The 16,786-nt window shown below is 41.8% G+C and overlaps 2 protein-coding genes across 3 annotated transcripts in view; one reads left to right on the top strand and one right to left on the bottom strand.

Annotated features, from left to right (window-relative positions):
- Positions 1 to 36: 36 nt before the first annotated feature.
- Positions 37 to 5,698, top strand: LOC115017449 (uncharacterized). Of its 2 annotated transcripts, XM_029445890.1 has the most exons (6): positions 37 to 331; positions 846 to 1,172; positions 1,281 to 1,514; positions 1,612 to 1,640; positions 1,784 to 1,893; positions 5,278 to 5,698. In XM_029445890.1, the coding sequence occupies exons 1-5, from the start codon at positions 280 to 282 to the stop codon at positions 1,880 to 1,882; spliced, it is 741 nt and encodes a 246-aa protein (XP_029301750.1). In that variant the 5' UTR covers positions 37 to 279; the 3' UTR covers positions 1,883 to 1,893; positions 5,278 to 5,698. The 2 variants fall into 2 exon arrangements, with proteins under 2 accessions (XP_029301750.1, XP_029301749.1); XM_029445889.1 differs by lacking the exon at positions 5,278 to 5,698 and having other exon boundaries at positions 1,784 to 2,402.
- Positions 2,453 to 16,786, bottom strand: part of LOC115017448 (rap1 GTPase-activating protein 2-like) — a 76,943-nt gene continuing 62,609 nt past the window's right edge. Inside the window, 21 exon segments of the mRNA XM_029445888.1 lie at positions 2,453 to 4,710; positions 5,070 to 5,143; positions 5,284 to 5,386; positions 5,976 to 6,102; positions 6,230 to 6,328; positions 6,499 to 6,611; positions 6,888 to 7,037; positions 8,308 to 8,448; positions 8,556 to 8,642; positions 9,559 to 9,630; positions 9,830 to 9,985; positions 10,338 to 10,467; positions 10,976 to 11,046; positions 11,048 to 11,077; positions 11,210 to 11,293; positions 12,090 to 12,143; positions 12,561 to 12,639; positions 13,527 to 13,630; positions 13,751 to 13,972; positions 14,219 to 14,251; positions 14,928 to 14,960. Coding sequence (XP_029301748.1) covers positions 4,702 to 4,710; positions 5,070 to 5,143; positions 5,284 to 5,386; positions 5,976 to 6,102; positions 6,230 to 6,328; positions 6,499 to 6,611; positions 6,888 to 7,037; positions 8,308 to 8,448; positions 8,556 to 8,642; positions 9,559 to 9,630; positions 9,830 to 9,985; positions 10,338 to 10,467; positions 10,976 to 11,046; positions 11,048 to 11,077; positions 11,210 to 11,293; positions 12,090 to 12,143; positions 12,561 to 12,639; positions 13,527 to 13,630; positions 13,751 to 13,972; positions 14,219 to 14,251; positions 14,928 to 14,960 — 1,971 coding nt within the window. The 3' untranslated portion in view covers positions 2,453 to 4,701.

Raw genomic sequence — 16,786 nt, 5'->3', positions numbered from 1 at the left:
TAGTGGGTAACTTCCTTCCTTTACCTCCATCTGGACAAAAGCAGCAGCAGCAGCATAAAGGAAGGGCTGTTAAATTATCGAGAATAGGAAAAGAAAGTGAGAGAAAGAGAAAGAGCGAGCTGATGGACTCCAAGCAACTAACAAGAATGTGAACAAGCAGTTCTCCGACAAAGCCATGCATATTATGCAGCCTCCTTCCACACCAGCCATTACTTAATCTGTACAGAGCAAGTAAAACCAACTTGTGATGAACGTTGACCAACACTGTTACACTCAGACATGAGTTACCATCTCCTCAGTGCCATCAGCTGTCTCTGCCTTCTTCATACTGGTAAGTAAGAAGATTTTGTTCTTGCAAATCTTAACTCTTATTCAGATTCTCATTGTAAACAAGGGAAATGTTCCTCATACATTATGTTGCGTTTGAGGTAATGGCTAGCTAAGACTAAACAGTCTTGCCTCGGAATTAGGTAACTAATGTATGATCTTTTAAAGTTGCTAATATAACTTATTGTGTACATTTGATGTTTGGACAGACTCACTCCAATGTATCTTTAGTGTTTGCTGTGTAAATCACAATTATGTTCAAGTATGTGGTCTGTATTTTGTACATGAAATGCTTGTCAAACTGTATGTCTCTCTGAAGTCAGAAAACAACCCCAAAATATTACATGTCTGTATCTTTTGTGATGTAGTTTGTTATCTGTAAATGTTTAGACTCTTACTGGTCACATACTGTCTTCATCACAACACTGTATATCAAAGCAGTACGAGTCCTATTTGCTCTTTCACTATGCACTTCATTGTTGCAATATACTGAGCTAAAGGAGCTTTTGCTTGTTCAGGTCTCCGTGCTGAAGAATGCAGCCAGATTGTTCTGGCACAACGTGAGACATTGTATGTACCAGCAGGGGGCAGTTTGTCTCTGTCCTGTGTGGTCCAGCACTGTGGAGGCGCCTGGACGGGAGACTGGATGTGGAGAAATTCAACAGATGAAAAGTTAATTGTGAAGCACCGTCTGACCAATGTGAAGCTCTCAGCCAATCAAAGTCGATTCGTTTTGAATTTCCTGAGTGTCAACCAAGCAGACGAAGGTTCCTATGGATGCAGCGTGAGATGGGCTGAAGGTGACACTGAGCTGGGACATTCTAAGTATGTAAATGTCACTGCAGGTATGTAGAATCATGTATATTATCATTGTAATACATATATATATATATATAACAGGGTCAGTTATTCAACCAAAAACATCTAATTGCATTATTTGTGTCCTCCCCCAGCTGTCCCGTCTCAGAGGAGTATATTACACAGAGTGTTGGTCTGTGCTGGTGCCTCTCTGTGTCTTCCCATCATTCTTGGATTGGCTCGTTGTCTGAGTTCAGAAGTCAAGCCTCAGCCACTTCCCAGGACGCGGTCCATTCACTCAGCTGTGTACAGAAACAAACCACACCCGGCTCCACTGCCTCCACCTCACTGCCCCGTACCCCAGAAGCGTAGCTCTTCCTCTTATAAAGGTATCTAATGCTCTTACTTTGTAGCCTGTGACACTGTGACATGTGACTGTAGCATTGTCACTGCTCTCTTATTGCCATTTTCTTTTGTATTCTACAGCCGTCCCAAAGTCCCGGCAGAAGACTGAGGTAGGTGAACGTCCTGTTTCAAGACAGGATGCCCTTTGCAGTGCCCTCAACATTGTTTGTTTCCCCTCACTAGCCTTAAATATGTCATACATGACCTTATGTGTGCTGACATGTTTTTTTTCTTTTCATCCGCAATGTTGCAGGTGGTTTATGCAGACATTTCCCAGGATGCACTGAGACAGCAGGGAAACACCAGAGAGCCTGACAAGTCCACTGTGTACTCATCCCTCAGATTCCCCTGAATGCAGTTAAAGTAGGTGAAAAAATTGCTGAGGATAAATTATGTTTTGCTTTTTGCGGGATCCTCGTCGTCTTCAGGGAATATATACGATGTGGACTTGAGGGAACAGGGGAGATTTTCACTGAAACTCAAAACAGAAACTCAAGACTACCTGCACATTGTGGCAAATCATTCAAGCAGAGGACAAAATAAGATACCAAGTAATCCAGCAGAGTCATTTCTGTCTCTCGATGTCAATGTGCCAAGAATCCTTCATGTGCATAGTAGTTGAGCAGATAATAAGGAGATATTGCAGCATCCATCAACCAGATGAACCACCCTGAGGTGCTACAAAGAGAAAAGACTCAGCTCTGTGGCACAATTCTACTGATATCAGCACTTTTATTGTTTTGAATTGTGACTGCGGACAAGCAAAACATACAATTTAATCTGACCAATGTGAAACAAACTTTGTCTCTAATACATACCAATGTTTCTGCTGTGTTCATGTACATAACATATTAAAGTATGAACAAACCCCCCCCCCTCACTGTATTGTGATGTGCAAGTGTTTTAAAAATGACATACCACATAAATGACACAAAATACAACATTTTATTTTAGAATAAATTCTCAATGGCACGTTACATAACCAAATATACATATACATGTTGAGACATCTTTTAAATTAATATATTTCCTTTAATAATTTTTACCTTATTAATTAGCATACTCTGCAGTTACATTTTTACATGACATCAATGCAAAAGAAGTTATCCTTTGAATAAATTAAGCATATTAACAGAGGAAAGGCTGCAGGACATTTAGGCGATACCTGCTACAAACTAAACTTCCCGCTTTTGTGTGATTTCAATCCCTGCTTCCTTTGCTCGAGGTAATCACTGGCCTGCACTAACTGAGCACAGTGTGCATTAGGCAACGCTGTTAAGTTCCTTGAGGTACTCATGAAGGAACTTAACAACTTCCCTGCAAGTTAAAAAGTCCCCCAAATAACAAGGTAGGTTTTTGTAATTTAGGTGAACTGACCCTTTAAACCCTCTGGGATTTGAGTTTCATGTGACAGAACTTCACACACTATCAAGCCATCCAGGAATGGTTCTCCCCACAGTGAGAATACACAGATGTTCTTCCAAAGACCCACCAGCTTGGTTGTTTGGTCTCATAGGAAACACATCTGTGTGTTTTTCAGCTTTTCTTCTTGACTAGCACAATCCCACGTTGCCCGACTAACTCTAGTTTGTGCAGCTCCAGGCTAATGTTAGGGTATAGTTTAGGACTAGTTGAGGACTACAGTAGACCTATTGTGCTTTTAAGCAACTGGCTTTGCAATTTACTTCTAAAATACTTTGTAATAACAACTAACAAAGCGTCAAATTAAAAATAGAAGAAAAAAAATAAAGTTCACATTCAAAGTGTTTTTGCCCAAATGTGGTTCATAGGTTCATTTTTTTTCAAGTCTTCTTCATCAGCTTACATGCTGGGAAACTTTAAACCCGGGAGACTTTCCTGTTCAAAAGTTCCGCCGAACATAGACACAGATACACCGAGCTAGCAAGCTTCAATGGGAGGTATCAGAGGGTGAAATGTTTTCAGTAAGTGCAACGTCTATTTTCAGCAAAATGTAGGTGTTGATCGGCTACCCACAACTGTGCTGTAACCAGATCCCGAAGATTCTTGTCCTCTCACATAGTGAAAGAGACAGACAGAAAGACAGACTGAGAGAGAGAGAGAGAGAGAGAGAGAGAGAGAGAGAGAGAGAGAGAGAGAGAGAGAGAGAGAGAGAGAGAGAGAGAGAGAGCATCAGTGGTGAAAAGGGATTTTGATAGATTGTAAGGCGCAGCTTTGGCTAAAATAAGCTTATGGCAAAAATGTGTTGGCAGTGTCTCCTACTGTGCCCCATATGAGCTAATTGCCACTAACCAAGCACTTGAGTTCAGGAATTTGAAGTTACCCTTCCAGGTACAGAAATGCTGTCATAGGTATCGACTTGTGTTTGAGCAATGTCGTGTTTATAGTGCAGTAGACACAATGCAGCAGCTAGCAACGTTACAAAAAACGTCTTGAAAATCAAAGGTGTTTCCTAAAAAAGCATTTTTGTTATATGCAAAGCTCAGATTCTACAATGTAGAATTGAGACTCCCCCCTGGTGTCATCTCTAAAACGGTGCTACTGTAAGTCTACATTATGTTTCTGTGCGTGTGTGTGTGTTTGTCTGTTTCCACATACTTGTTTTTTTTTTAGACAAAAAGAGGAACTGTTGCCAGACGTACCGTTCAGGGGCAAAGGCAAAAAGGGAACATCCTGATGTCTGACATTTGTTAAAGATGTCCTTTCCACTGAGCGCTCGGCAGTCGACTAGATAAAGAGTAACATTTGGGCCGTAGTCTCGTGTTACCGTTCTTCTAGATCACCACGTCTCTCTTTTAAACTAGATGCTTGAGAAAAAGCTGAGGCAGCGTCTATCTCGGCCTCCACTCACAGTATTACAGCCATGCTAGGATGTTCATGTGATGTGAACAACAAACAACTGAGATGCAGCAACTTGTAACATTGGCAAAGTATTGACTAATTTCTGTAGCCTATGGTAGGTTAAAAAGAAACATGTCCGCCGCTTCTCATCACTATACACTCACAGTATTGTCAGTTTGTTTATCGTTAGTAATCTGGTGCAGTTGGTAATCTTGGCAGATTATCCTCTGCGTTGGGAAGTGGTTCTACTGGGATTTTGTGGTTTGTGGGATTTTCTTTTTTTTTTTTGCAGCTCTGTCAGCCCGCGCTGTCCCTTTGTTGTGCAAGTCTGATCTTTCCATTCCACAAGAGCTACTCGGACTGAAGGAGAGGAAAGGGAACAGAGAGGCCAGTTAGAGGAGAGTATTCACTGACAGCACGCATCTTTCAATCTGGGTTTATTACCTATTACTAACACCAGCTCGCCTTCATCAATGACGTTACAGAGATCCCGAGATAATAAGATGTCCGTACGATGGACAGTGAGTGCATCACAAACAGAACGCTTAATGCTTCTTAATGCTTTCATCCGTCGTTAAAAAGCTTTTAAAAGTTCTAACCTTGAAATGTTTTGCTATGCGATAGATGTGTTCCCTTTTCTTTTCTTTTATCGCCACTTTGTAATTAGAAACATGCTTCACTAGAATATTTATTCAAATATGCTGACCACGCATACTTACAGTTGTGGACGAGTGGCTCATTTTGTCAAAGCGGAATTTCAAGTTTGACCTCGGTGACGTCTTACTTTTCACATCTGCAAAAATATGGAAGAAGGGGAAAGAAAGGAAAGAAAATGCTCATTGAAGAGTGTTTCATCTCCAGGATGTCATTCTGTTTAAAATGTTGGATGTGAATGCTCTCTGCGTGTGTCCGTGTGTAAACTCGTAGGTCTACCTGTTGGACTGCGGCACATGATGACAGGCGTACCTGATCCCTGGCTGTCAACACCGAGGGAAGGACTAAAGGCAGAAGAGCACGCTATAGAGGGATGGCTGGCCTGGGGGACAGAGAACACAAAGATATTTAACATGGAGGAAGAGATGGAGGAGGAAACTGAAGCGGCTCGGTGAATCCAGGAAGTGATATTTTGCTGAAGTTGACTTAAAAACCTTTCTGTTGGCGAAGTTACAGGAACTGAATGGCCGGAAGGAAATACAACTGTAAAGGATGCTGTGCAGGGAGGAGCCATCAGAACGTGTTTACATTTGTTCAAGTAGTTGCATAAAATAAAATAAAATATAAAACCGTTATGATGCAAAACAATACAGTAGTTCAACAGTTTGGAAAGCATAAAGACTTAAAACAGAGAGAAACGGATGGCTCTGTCTGAGAAACAATACATACCAGCTTCTCTAAAGCTCAACAATTACTCTCACTGCCAGAGGGGGGAGACAAAAGCACTCCAGGTTTACTGCTATCATCACTATTTCCTGAATAATGAGCATTTATTATTATATCATTATTATAACAGCCCAGTTTGCATTTGTTCACACTGATTCCCATCCGGTTAAACTATGAGAGTAGAAACGAGTTGACAGCATTTCCCACATAGAATAAAACAACATTGACAAGCAGCATCGTCTTACACTCACTGTCTCCAGTTCTTCCAGAGCTTCTGTTTCTCCCGTGGTGCTGCTGAAGCTGCTGGTGCTGGATGAAGAACGAGAGATGTTGGGTCTGCCGCTGCTGCACTCTTTCAGCTTAATGAACGGCCTGTTGAGGAAAACAGAGAGGAAGAGAGATGTAAAGAAGCTGAACATGAGAGACAATCAGACCGGTGACAAAAGACCAACTTCACAGAAGTGTGGAGATGATCTCCAGGAACTAGCATTAGTCTTACCTCTCTTTGTTGGGGCAGATCTCCGGTGAGCTGGGATTGGATGATGTCTCTGACCTCACTTCTTGGGATAGTGGGCAGATCTCAGCAGGCTTTTGGTCGCTGCAGCCAAAAGAAAAACACATTAATGGCAACTCTTATATGACAACTTCCTAGACTCCCCCTATATGAACACAACACAGACCATGTTAGTGCCTGTGTTGTGTAACAGAATCATGATACCGAACATGAAATGCAGTGATATTTTAAACAGTGAGTCCTAAAACACCAACCTGCGTGTGTGTTTGTCCGATGGGGATTCTGTGCTGGAGTGGAGCCGAGGGAAGAGGCCTGAGCGCCGCTTCACTGGACTCTTCAGAGGAGACTTGGCTGACAACACGGGAGGCTGAAGAGCACAGAGTAGAGAATTACCATTCTCCTTTTTAAAAGAAATGGTACAAATTACTAATAAATCATTTAGATTTAATAATATGTCGCTTAAAACATTTATACATGTAAAATGTATGTATAAGTGGCCATTTAATTTGCTAAATTGACTGCACAGGTGTAGTTTTTTATATTACTTTTAGTATTATAGTACTATAAGGTAAAAAAAAAAACGCACAAGTTCTCCTTACTCAATCCCTCTTTCCATTCTGAGTAACCATACCCATTTACTCACAGAAAAGGTGCTCTTTGTGCATTCGCTGGTGCTCTGCGGCAGCCCTCCTCCACTCACGCTGGCCGGGACCCCACCTCCTACCCCGGGGCTCCTGTGACGATTGGACCCCACCATGGTCTCCATGGAGTGGCTCCTGACACGCATGGCTCTCTGGAGGAGGGAGAGGAAACAGAGAGTGAGTGGACGAGGGAGAGGAGACAACCACGGAGCACATAGGAGAGCTGAGGAAGCAGATTGGTCAAAGAAAAAGTTGGGGACAGGAAACAGGGAAAGTGGTGTGCGAAGTCAAATAAGTCAAATGAAGGTACAGAACAAAAGTGAGTTTTTATTTTTATTTCTAGGGGTTAGTGAGTTCAATACCAGGGCTGCCCAGACTGTTCCTGTAGTTAGTTCACGTCACTCTGGATGAGAGCGTCTGCTAAATGACATGTCATCTAATGCAATAATTAAGATGTAGGTTCATGGATGCTGTTGCGCAATACAACCACCAGGGGGCACAGTTCTCCAAGAGTGAAGCCAAGTGAGTTGGAGTGGATGAACGAACATGTGTTGTACTAATCCTTATTATTTAAATGACTTAATATGCATTTGGTTAATTAATAACAAGATTCATAACATATATTCTAGAGTCCATAATAAATTCCAGCCTGTAAAATTGAAATAGAAAAACACAGTTGTTTAACATTTTGTCTTATTTCCGCTATCTACAGCAGACAGTGCTTATTTTCTTTGAAAGCATAAACACAAACAACATCATATAAAAGAATGTTTATTAATTATGTGGAGATCCTCTGTTGAATTTACAGTAATGCAGACAGATAATACACAGTGACTGCCAGGACAGCAATGAGAACAGCACCCCCCTGTGACTGACTGCAGAAAGTGCAAAGTAGCTGTCCATAATGCCTGTGAAGAGTAAGAGAGCCAAATTGTCACATTAGTCACACGTTCATCGCACACACACACATAGAAATACACATTTTAATGGTCCTATTAACATCAATTAGCCTTTAGTTGAGGACAAAAGAGTGTGAAGTGACAGTGAGTGATGAGAGACAGAAACAATTAGACGGCGAATGAGAGAAAATAGAAGAGAAATACAATTTTTCTTACAAATACATAAGCACAGTAGTGTTTGCATTCATTTTTAGACACACACACACGCACACACACACACACACATGAATGCACATGCCTACACACCCACACGGCTTTGGCGTGTAAGGTCAAAATCGTAGAGCAGCAGCAACAACACTACTGATGGTTAAGCATCTAAAGCCATCTTGCAGACCTGTGACATTTAGTTGACCTACAGCAAGAAAAGCTTCCACTCTTGTGCTGTGTGATTAAAGAAATGTCACAGAGCTGAGAGAACATTACAAGGTTTCATGTATACTTCTGTCCAGGTCCATGTTTTCACCTTGAAGGATTCTAGCAGTCCCCCGTGTCCCCCGTTCTCCAGCTTGTCCTCCTCTCCCGGCTGGCCCAGACCCAGCGTGGCCTGGCTCTGTCTGTGCAGCTCGTCGTGGAGGTTGTCGAGAAGCGCAGCTCGCGTTCTCCCCTGGAAAAAATCATAAAGGAAATCATCAGGACGGTGGTTATGGTGATGATTATGGACGAAGCTGAGTTGTGATTGAAGGCATGCTGTGAAGGTTGAGTGTGTCACACCTCTAGTTTGGCAAATTTGTCGGATTTGTAGCAGGCGTTTTCGGCATTGATCAGCTTTGTCAGCAGGAAGTCCCGAAACTCAGGGCCCTGGAGAGAGAGAGAGAGAGAGAGAGAGAGAGAGAGAGAGAGAGAGAGAGAGAGAGAGAGAGAGAGAGAGAGAGAGAGAGAGAGAGAGAGAGAGAAAGAGAAAGAGAGACAGAGAGAAAGACAGAGAGACAGATAGAGAGAGAGAGAGAGAGACAGAGAGAGAGAGAGAGAAGAGAAAGAGAGAAGAGAGACAGAGAGAGAGAGACAGAGAGAGAGAGAGAGAGAGATAGAGAGAGAGAGAGAGAGAGAGAGAGAGAGAGAGAGAAATAAGAGAGACAGAGAGAGAGACTAGAGAGATATAAGATATATAGCAGAGAGTAAGAGAGTGAGATAATATATATTATAGAGACATATATAGATATAGACATATATATATATATAATATACTTATATATATATATATAATATATATAGATATCGATATATCCTATATATATATATTATAGTATATAAAGAAACGATATATATACATAGCATATGATATTATCTATAGATTATCAATACTATATATATTCTATATATATATATATAAAAATATATATGACAAGAGAGCGAGAGAGAGAGCAACAATGAGGAAATGAAAAGGTGACCTACAATCAGCAGCTCACAGATTACATCCTCATCTGTCTCAAATCCTCTCTTTCTGCCTGTTTTTCTTGTTTTAAATAAGAACATTTTAAATACTTAGATGTGGTGTTTCAAGTCATTATGTCACCAAATGTAATGATATTTTAAATAAATGAACAATAGTGCATCTAACCACTATCACTCTTACCATTTAAAAGCACAATGAATAAAGAAAATGAAAATGGGGGGGTGGGGGAGGGGTTAAACCAAGTTATTTTTAGTGACGTCTCGAGTCATTGTTGTTAAGGTCAACAAGTCGAGACACACGTTTTTCAAGTCTTTCTCTCACCTTCCTAAAGACAGCTGGGTTTGGGAGAGGGGGGCCAAAAGGAGGCACATCCTCCCTCGCTGTAACAGACACCTGTTGACGTAAAACAAATAATAGTAACACGTTATCCGCGTGCATTCCCGGAGGGCTCGGATTTCGAGCCGGGAGGATGAAACAACGTCTTTGCTTTTGCTCATGTGAGCACAACTTGTTTGATTTACTCATGTACAGTTATTACAGAGCACCCAAGAGAAGGAGTAGTGTCATGTCAGCACACAGGCCTGGTCTGTACCTTGTATGTTGTGTGCTCTGTACAGGGGTTCTCAACCTGCACCAGCACGTAAGCGTGCAGGAAATTGGAAGCGATCATGTCTGGAACAAACGGTGTGGGATCTTCCTGGAAGACTGCGGCCACAATGTCATTTCCTATGTGCCTTTTCCTCTGGAGCTAAAGAAGCAGAGGGGAAAAAGTCACAAGATTATAAATGTGTCAACAGATTTGGTTTTGTGGTGGTGTAGATCAGAGGGCACTTTCAAAATAAGAGCACAATTGATGAGTCTTCTATAACGCATACTGTAAATCACTAACAGGGATTTATTTTGTTTTTTATCGGCTTCACATCAAATAACTTGCAAACATTTTATTCAACATTTAGCCGCAGCTTACATAATGGCAATTTAGCACTTTGAAAAGCATGACACATTGTCATACACCACATCTGACCGGTATAATATTGGTATTTTTGAGCCAAAGGATCCTGACTTTGCAGCTAAATCCAGTGATTATAACTCCAGTGTACCTGCTGCACGTCTCCCTCAGTGAAGGGAAGCTTGGTTGACACATGGAACATCATCTCTCTCTGTCTGAAGACAGTGTAGACAGATTCAGACCCTGTTTGTCCGTGGGATACATCCAGCCCACCGCGGAACCTGTCACATGATCAAAGCACATGTGTCACGTTCTCTGCATGGCATCCAGCCTACAGTAATAAGATAATATTATATTTGATGTATTTTCATCACATTTTGTGCTTAACTAGCTCCAAGGCCACCCAAAAGTGTTTCCTGTAATGTGTCAGCCTCCCTTACAGTATCACAGTGTAACACAGTAGAAAAAAGCCTGCCAGGCAATAAACACAGTATACAAAGCTCTGATTACCTGTCAATGTAGCACTTTCTTTTCTCGGATCTGTTTTGCTAAGCAGTTTATCTCGGTCGCATGCTGAGGCCGAAACAGCACGACAAATTGCCCCAAGGTTACAGCAGTTAAACGCTGCTACTCGGCTATATTGCAATGCACTCTAATGACATACATTCATTTGATATTTTTCTATGGTCTCAATTAATTAAGATTTTACCAAATATTTTTTTCCCGATTTTAATGCACTTCATTCTGTTTCTTTTCTCTAATATAATTGCGTTGTACTTCTACTCTTACCCTTTAAAGTCATGAAGTTCAATATTGTCACCCAGGGTACTGAGAAACTCCTTGAAAGCTGGCGTCTCCTCAGTTGTTCCCGAACAACTTTTCCTCTGACGTCTGAGAGGAGACATGATTATGGAATGGAGGACAGAAAACAGGGCGGAAGATAGAAGACTTAAAGTGTATAAGATCAGACGGTGTATGCGAGTTAAACTGGAGTACACTGACAAGATCAATATGGCCGCTCACCTGTCCAAACTTCTGATAGACGACTCCAAATTTGAAGGTGTTGTTCACTTCGTGTTCATCATACGCCACTATCAACTGGGATCCCTGTGCATGCACAAAAACAAATATTTTTTACTTACAGTACTCGCCATGGTGATTTATCTAACTCAACTTGTTACAGACTTTTTTTCTTGCTGTGGTAATAAGGAAAACATGTTTTTTCTCCTTCTCCAACATGTCCCCAGGGCAGGTTTATTTGGCCCCAGGTTACAGGCTGACATGCGACAAACTGTCACGGCCCTCAGCGAAGGCAGTGAACTCGTCGTCGACACAGATGGGTGTTTTTTTTTCCCTTTCCTGAGGCCCAGGCTGAAAGCATGCTCCATCACACTCCTCCGCCTGGCTCACAGGAGGAGAAACAGATTCATGGCGTCCATTTTAGGAAGTTGTTGCCGTCTTGTATCATCAATCATTTTGGAATAACGTACTTACTGAACAGGGCAGATGTTCGAGAGGTAGGGGGCTAATGAGGGTACAATGCGATAAGTTGTGTGCTTCTTTCAAGTTAAGAGGGCGTCAAAAGTTAACAAAGGCGTTGGCGTAGTGAGTGATGCTGACAAAAATAATTAAAGGAAACACTGACTCAGTTGATCTTCAAACAAATGCCCCAGGCCATAAGTAAAGTGCATGAAATATTTCTGGATGTGCAGTATATAGAAAAGTTACTGATGAAGTTATGAAGTCGTGGCAGATATTATTGAATGTAGCGTTTGCACTTACAACCCAACAGTGCCCCCTTGTCACTCCGCAGTATGCTGGAATGAATAGAGTTATAACTAGATGAGCTGAGGTCAGAATGGTAATAATGAGGTTGCAACGTGGGAGTTGAGGATGAACTCACCCGAGGGTACAGGACCGGGTTGAACTTCAGCCCCGTGGCATCGTCACACAGAAGCTGAGAAGAAAAGAGACTCACTTTATCTGACTGGTATCATATGAGAGAAATCTCATTATAGCTAGAGTATGGATACACTGGACACACAATGGAAAGGTTATTTCATACATTGAGTGTATGCACAAAAGCTTAATTACATAGTTAATATAATTAAAATATATTAAATGTATTTCTTGGCATTGACTCATTGAACATCTTTGGTTTATCATCCCATCGCACATCCCTGACTGGATCATTCAATCACATGTCAGGGTAAAAATGCAAAATGGGACGCATGGATGATAATTACTGTTGGAAGAGTAAAGATGAAGCAAGCACGTTTTTATTATTTATTGGGGAAATGTATTTGTGTTTCTCTTTTGCAAGCGAGTAATCTAAAGTACGCTGGCCTGAGTTTAACCGTTAACCGTATCTTACCTTTGCAATCTGTGGTACACTAGGCAGCTGGTTGATGCCTGCTAAAGAGATCCTGTCATGGACTGTTTTGATCCTCGACCTGCAACACAACAAGAACAGGAGCTCTGCGGGTCAGATTGTACAGAGATTTGTTCCTTCAAAGACATTTTTCTGAAATCTGTTCAGATGTTAATCGTGACAAAGAGCAGACACATTTCCGAGGAGAGAGGCAGAGTCCCGGTAGGCCTGCTTCTTTATTATTGTCAGCCATGCTAGCAGTATGGCTCTGTGGATGGCAATGTTGCTCTTTCTGTTGGTGAGTTGTTGAAACACTTTGGTGCAATCTCTCAACAACTATTGGAAATATTAATCATAATAGTTGTTCATTCCTGGTCGAATTCCTCCTGACTTCAGCAATTATCCTTATTTTACTCTTGCGCTATCAGTCCTCTGACTTTTCATCAGGCTGCAAAACATTTTGTCCAATATTTTAGTTTATGACCATACACCCAAAACACTAATAATCGTAGGTCTACCCATCAGCTTCAGCTGTACTTTGTGTTTATTGCTTATTAGCATGCTAACACACGGAACTAAGATGGTGAACATGGTAAACATTAAACCTGCCTAATATCAGCGTGTTAGTATTGTCATTGTGAGCATGTTAGCATGCTGACGTTAGCATTTAGCTCAAAGCACTGCTGTGCCACATAGAGCCGCTAGCATGGCTCTATACTCCTAGTCTTGTTATTATCATTGCTGTAGTGGACGAGAAGAGAGGACAAAGAAAACCGGCAGAGGGCAGGGGTCCCAGGAGTGCACACACGTTAAAGACTATAATTGTCTTGACTCAAGAGAAACATGGATTGTACAAATGAGGGTGAATATGTCATGTAGGCTATGTATGTTAGACGTACTTTACAGTTTGACACATGCAATGCATCATATTGAGATACTAGTACTCTAAGTGAATCTCCCTCCATGTACCTGAGCATGATGCGTAGGAACTCCTGTCCCTCAGCCTCCTCGTGTTTCAGAGACATGATGAGGTTGCCTATGCTGCTGCCAGTGCAGTAATAGTTCATGTGTTCCTGGATGTATTATTGTAGAAAAAAGGTTGTGAGAGAAAGATATTTTAAGGTCAGACACAACAACATTATTCCTCTGCTTAATACATGGAGAAACTGACATTAATACACACGTACACTCACCTTGCCTAAGAAGTGTTTGCGGTAGGCGCGGGCTGTGCTGTTACACTCCAGGCGGTAGCTGTGCCCCCCACCAGGGCTTATGCCCTCTCCTCCATCCTCCTCCTCACAGAAACTGGACTCTGAGGAGGAGGGGGTCCCTACTGGTGCCTCCACATCTTCAATCCAGTAACCCCCGAATTGTGGCAGGATTACCTGGGGGTATGGCCCACCTTTCTCCAGGACCTTGGACAGAAGGGCGGACGGGAGTTAGATAAAAGCAAAAATATGATCCAATGTAATAGCTCTTGGGCATGGAAAGTTCACCATAATCGCACCTTCATAAGTTAAGCTTGTTAAGCATGCAATACAAAAAATGCAAATTACTTAAATGTGTTATCTATTGTCGGAAACACTTCTAGCTAGTGGTTACACATGAGAGGGGTGTAAATGTGTGTTATGAGTGTATTACGTGAGTGAGAAATGACTCACATCTTCTATCCGTGGGTAGGGGATATAGTCATCCTGTCAAATAGAGGACACACACAATGTTAAATAGACTCATTTTCAACATAAGTGAGCTTCACCAACTTTCACCACAATGATATACAGTTGCGAGCACAGTCACAAACACAGGAACAGAAAGGTAACATAACTTATTTGGCCAGAATGGACTCTTAGGTGATGATGCAACAGCCTGAAATGCACAGTCACCAGCAAGCATCAATGAGGGCGTGTCACCCCTTGATGATGTCGGAGCTGTTTTGATTCAGTAGCCCCTGGGGTTAAGAGTTGCTATGAGCCTGTAGTCGTTTGGTAGTCTGCTAGCGTAGCACAGTTCCAGTGTATGACCTCTAAATAGTGCTGAGGCCCGTCTGCACCACTGAGGGCGCAGCGCTACAGACAGCCAGTCATTTATATTCTGCAGCAGCAGGAGTCAGGATACTGGCAGTCCAGAGAGGATCAATTGACAGTTGGAGTTCATTCAACTTATAATCAATCAAATCAGGAAGCTATGGATTTTGTACTTTAAAAGCCCTGAGACAAATGTGAAAAGCTTTCACAGGGGGGTTCAGAATCCCTCAAAGGCTGACAGATGAGACAAGAACAACCACAGAGCAAATCAGGAGGCATGATGAAGCAGTGATGGAGGAAAACATGCAGAGATGTGTGCAAGTGTGTGTCTGGTGTCTGGTCACACCTTCCATCTTTTGGTCTCTTCAGCTTTAGGGACCTAATTAGTGTCCGTACGCAGCATGAGGACGGAAAAGCACAAGGGTCAAAAAGCAAGATTTGCATATTTTTGTGCATTTAAAAACTGTCCCAGAAATATGGCACTCTCCTTCTCAGACCTCATTGTGTCTGTTGCCAGATGACAACTGAATGAGTCATACACGCTGATTCACTTTTCTGTCACACACACACACACACACACACACACACACACACACACACACACACACACACACACACACACACACACACACACACACAGGTAATGCAGACACTTAGTCATTATATCTCTCTGAATCCAGCTTCCAGACATGCTAAGTTTTCCTTTCCTCATTTATTATTGCCTTATTTTTGGACACAGCAGAACTGAGACACGGGCTGAGGTTGCAGTGTTTTGTATATATATATATATATGCAGATAATAAAAAGCCAATCTGGCAGACACGGAGTAAATTGGCCAATTATCATACGGGCCCAGTGGAACAGCTTGTCTACATGACTGAGCATATAAGTGATGAAATGAACACGTGAGGGAATGCAGAGTGCTGAACATACACACCACTACCATCACTTCTAATGCCACCAATATTGCCAAGATTTTATTTGAACGGACACACACACACACACACACACACTTCTCAGCCTGGTCTATAGTGGTGTGTTTTCCATCTGAGTGCATATTGATGGCACAGCTGTTACAGTCACGGGGGAGTCATTGTCAACAATTCGAGACTGATCACAGAGACGCACTGAAGAGGCTTTCATTTTCTGTCATAGACAGAGAAACAAAGATGAAGAGAGTAGAAAGGAGGAAGAAGGAGGCAGAGGTGGAAAGAGATGAAGTTACAATATGAAGACGGAAAGGAGGAGGTGACCTTCATCAGCACCGTCCAGATTACAGTAGTGAAGCACACTTTGAACACTGAGTTCAATATGTGGAGTTAGAGGTGGCAGAGCTTAAGAGAGCAGGTCAACGCAAGCTGAGAGTCAGAAAAGATGGAGGAGGTGCACACTTTCTGTGTGTATGTGAGACTCTTTGATCATCGGCCATTCACTGACACACTTTCCAAATAACTCAAGTGATGTCTTCAGTCAGCCCGTGCTTCTGTGTCTCCCGAGCAGCATCATTTATACCTGTCTCACTCTGTGTTATTAAGGGCATATTAGGATTCAAAATTATAGTATTGGGCTGGCCTTCCTAAATATTTGTCAACATATCACATAAAAAGATCATAAGTTAGTCATAACTTCCCTATCGTGTCTATGGCTCTGAAGACTATTCATTCAGACTGAAGGGTCTCAAATATATAGTTTTATTTTCAAAATAAAAATGTCCTAAAACACCTGGGCCATGCAGCATTTATTGGGAACTATTTTTATCAGCGGATTAATACACACTTGTTGTATTTTAAAGCAGCAGGACGATGTATGTGGGAGTGACTAAAAATAAACCTCAGTGCTCATGTTTATCCTAATAAAGGAACATGTCAACAAGTGCATTGGAGGTCTATGGCAAAGAGGAATAAACTATATAAGGCAGACTACAATGTTCGCTATTAGGATCGATGTATCGTGGGGTTTTGATCTTTTTCATGGGATTTATTGATTAAAAAAAGAAAAATACAGAATATAAGCAGACTAATACTCTTATAGAAAATAGAAAAATTAGGTGGAAGAGCCTTTACCATTTCTTTTTTTGGGTAGTTCAATGTGGTTGATGCATAACTAATTCCTTCTCTGTGGTCACACCTACTGGATGTGGACAATGTCTCATAAAAGTAAGAGTCTTTCTATTGACTCCCTGTGAACATTTCCAGTGTCTAAATC

The sequence above is a fragment of the Cottoperca gobio genome, chromosome 13, assembly GCF_900634415.1.
Source record: "Cottoperca gobio chromosome 13, fCotGob3.1, whole genome shotgun sequence".
Classification (NCBI taxonomy): Eukaryota; Metazoa; Chordata; class Actinopteri; order Perciformes; family Bovichtidae; genus Cottoperca; species Cottoperca gobio.
The sequence above is the reverse complement of the archived record's forward strand: the minus strand, read 5'-3'. Positions and strand labels throughout refer to the sequence as shown.

Excerpts from the sequence above, each read along its gene's own strand:
- LOC115017449 (XM_029445890.1), top strand. The coding sequence starts at position 280 with ATGAGTTACCATCTCCTCAGTGCCATCAGCTGTCTCTGCCTTCTTCAT. Across the intron at positions 332-845 it reads TCTCTGCCTTCTTCATACTG|GTCTCCGTGCTGAAGAATGC; the intron begins GTAAGTAAGAAG and ends TTGCTTGTTCAG. Across the intron at positions 1,173-1,280 it reads GTATGTAAATGTCACTGCAG|CTGTCCCGTCTCAGAGGAGT; the intron begins GTATGTAGAATC and ends GTCCTCCCCCAG.